At 30.2% G+C, this 1,130-nt stretch overlaps 1 protein-coding gene across 1 annotated transcript; it reads left to right on the top strand.

Moving 5' to 3' along the window:
- Positions 1 to 6: 6 nt before the first annotated feature.
- On the top strand, positions 7 to 1,128 carry LOC108627160 (dysbindin protein homolog; the record flags this gene model as incomplete). The annotated part of the gene is made up of 5 exons (XM_018028253.2): positions 7 to 44; positions 129 to 418; positions 498 to 653; positions 712 to 852; positions 926 to 1,128. Coding segments are annotated over 5 exons (723 nt in total), but the record flags the coding sequence as incomplete, so codon positions are not given.
- Between the last annotated feature and the right edge of the window lie 2 nt (positions 1,129 to 1,130).

Genomic DNA, 1,130 nt, shown 5'->3' with positions numbered 1-1,130 from the left:
CTACGTAATAAGTTTCAAACAGTGCAAGAAGGTATATCAGCTAGGTAAAAAAATCTGATTCTATACACATAAGAAACATCAAAGATAATCCATAGTTGTCATGATTCATGTCAATCTTGATATTTCAGTATTAGAGGATTGACAGTAGTTGAAAATCCAAAGCAAAAAAAGTCGAATAATGTCAGAAATGTTAATTACAATGCAGGAGCTGATATTTTGCATACATTTCAATTACAATGGAATGAACTACATGAACTTGCAGAAGAAAACGCAGGAAAGGCTCAAGAGGCTGATAATCTTATAGGAACAATTTACGAGAAACTTGAACATGAGTGGAAAAGTATTACGCATTTAAATAGTACCTTGGCTCACATTCCAAAAATCAACAATGCAATACAAGATCTTATGGACCAAATAGGTATTGTTANTATTTAATATATAGTTTTTTATAAAAGTCTTAAAAGAGTGAAATTAATGTCAAGTATTGATTATGGAAGGGACGTTACAAGAAATGTTTGAAGAAGTAGAAACAGCATTGTACAAATTGGAAGATTTGAATGAGATGTTGGAATTACAAAATAGACAATTGGATCATAGATTTCAATTAGCTTTATATAAAGAGAAAAAGCTTGCAGAATTAAATGTCATTAAAGGTAATCTATGTACTCAGTACTCACAGAACGAAATATTTAACATATATATCAATTTTAGAGAAATTAGCCAATGAACATTCTGAAAGAGTATCCAAGTATGAACTTAAGCAACAGAAAATGATGAAAGAAAGAAGAGAAACTTTTGACGAGGTTTTCAAAGAAGAAGTTAGAGAATATAAGGCAACAGGATCTATACCAAGTATGTTTTGATACATCTTAAGGGAAAAATTAATACCATTAATGTATCATAATGAAGATAATATCTACTTTAGAGTTACCAATAACACAACAAGGGCCTTCGTTGGATGAGGTACTAGATGAGGTTTTAGATGAAGATGCAGCAGTATTTGATGAATTCTTAAAGAATTAAAAATCTGCTTCGTTCACATTTTTCGGCTCACTTGAGTTAACAATTTTCTTACGTAAAGAATGTGTATAAACTTGAGAAATTTATAAATAGTTACGTCACGTATAAGA

Source organism: Ceratina calcarata, unplaced genomic scaffold, assembly GCF_001652005.2.
Source record: "Ceratina calcarata isolate Rehan_Ccalc_2016 unplaced genomic scaffold, ASM165200v1 scaffold441.2, whole genome shotgun sequence".
Taxonomy (NCBI): Eukaryota; Metazoa; Arthropoda; class Insecta; order Hymenoptera; family Apidae; genus Ceratina; species Ceratina calcarata.
The sequence above is the reverse complement of the archived record's forward strand: the minus strand, read 5'-3'. Positions and strand labels throughout refer to the sequence as shown.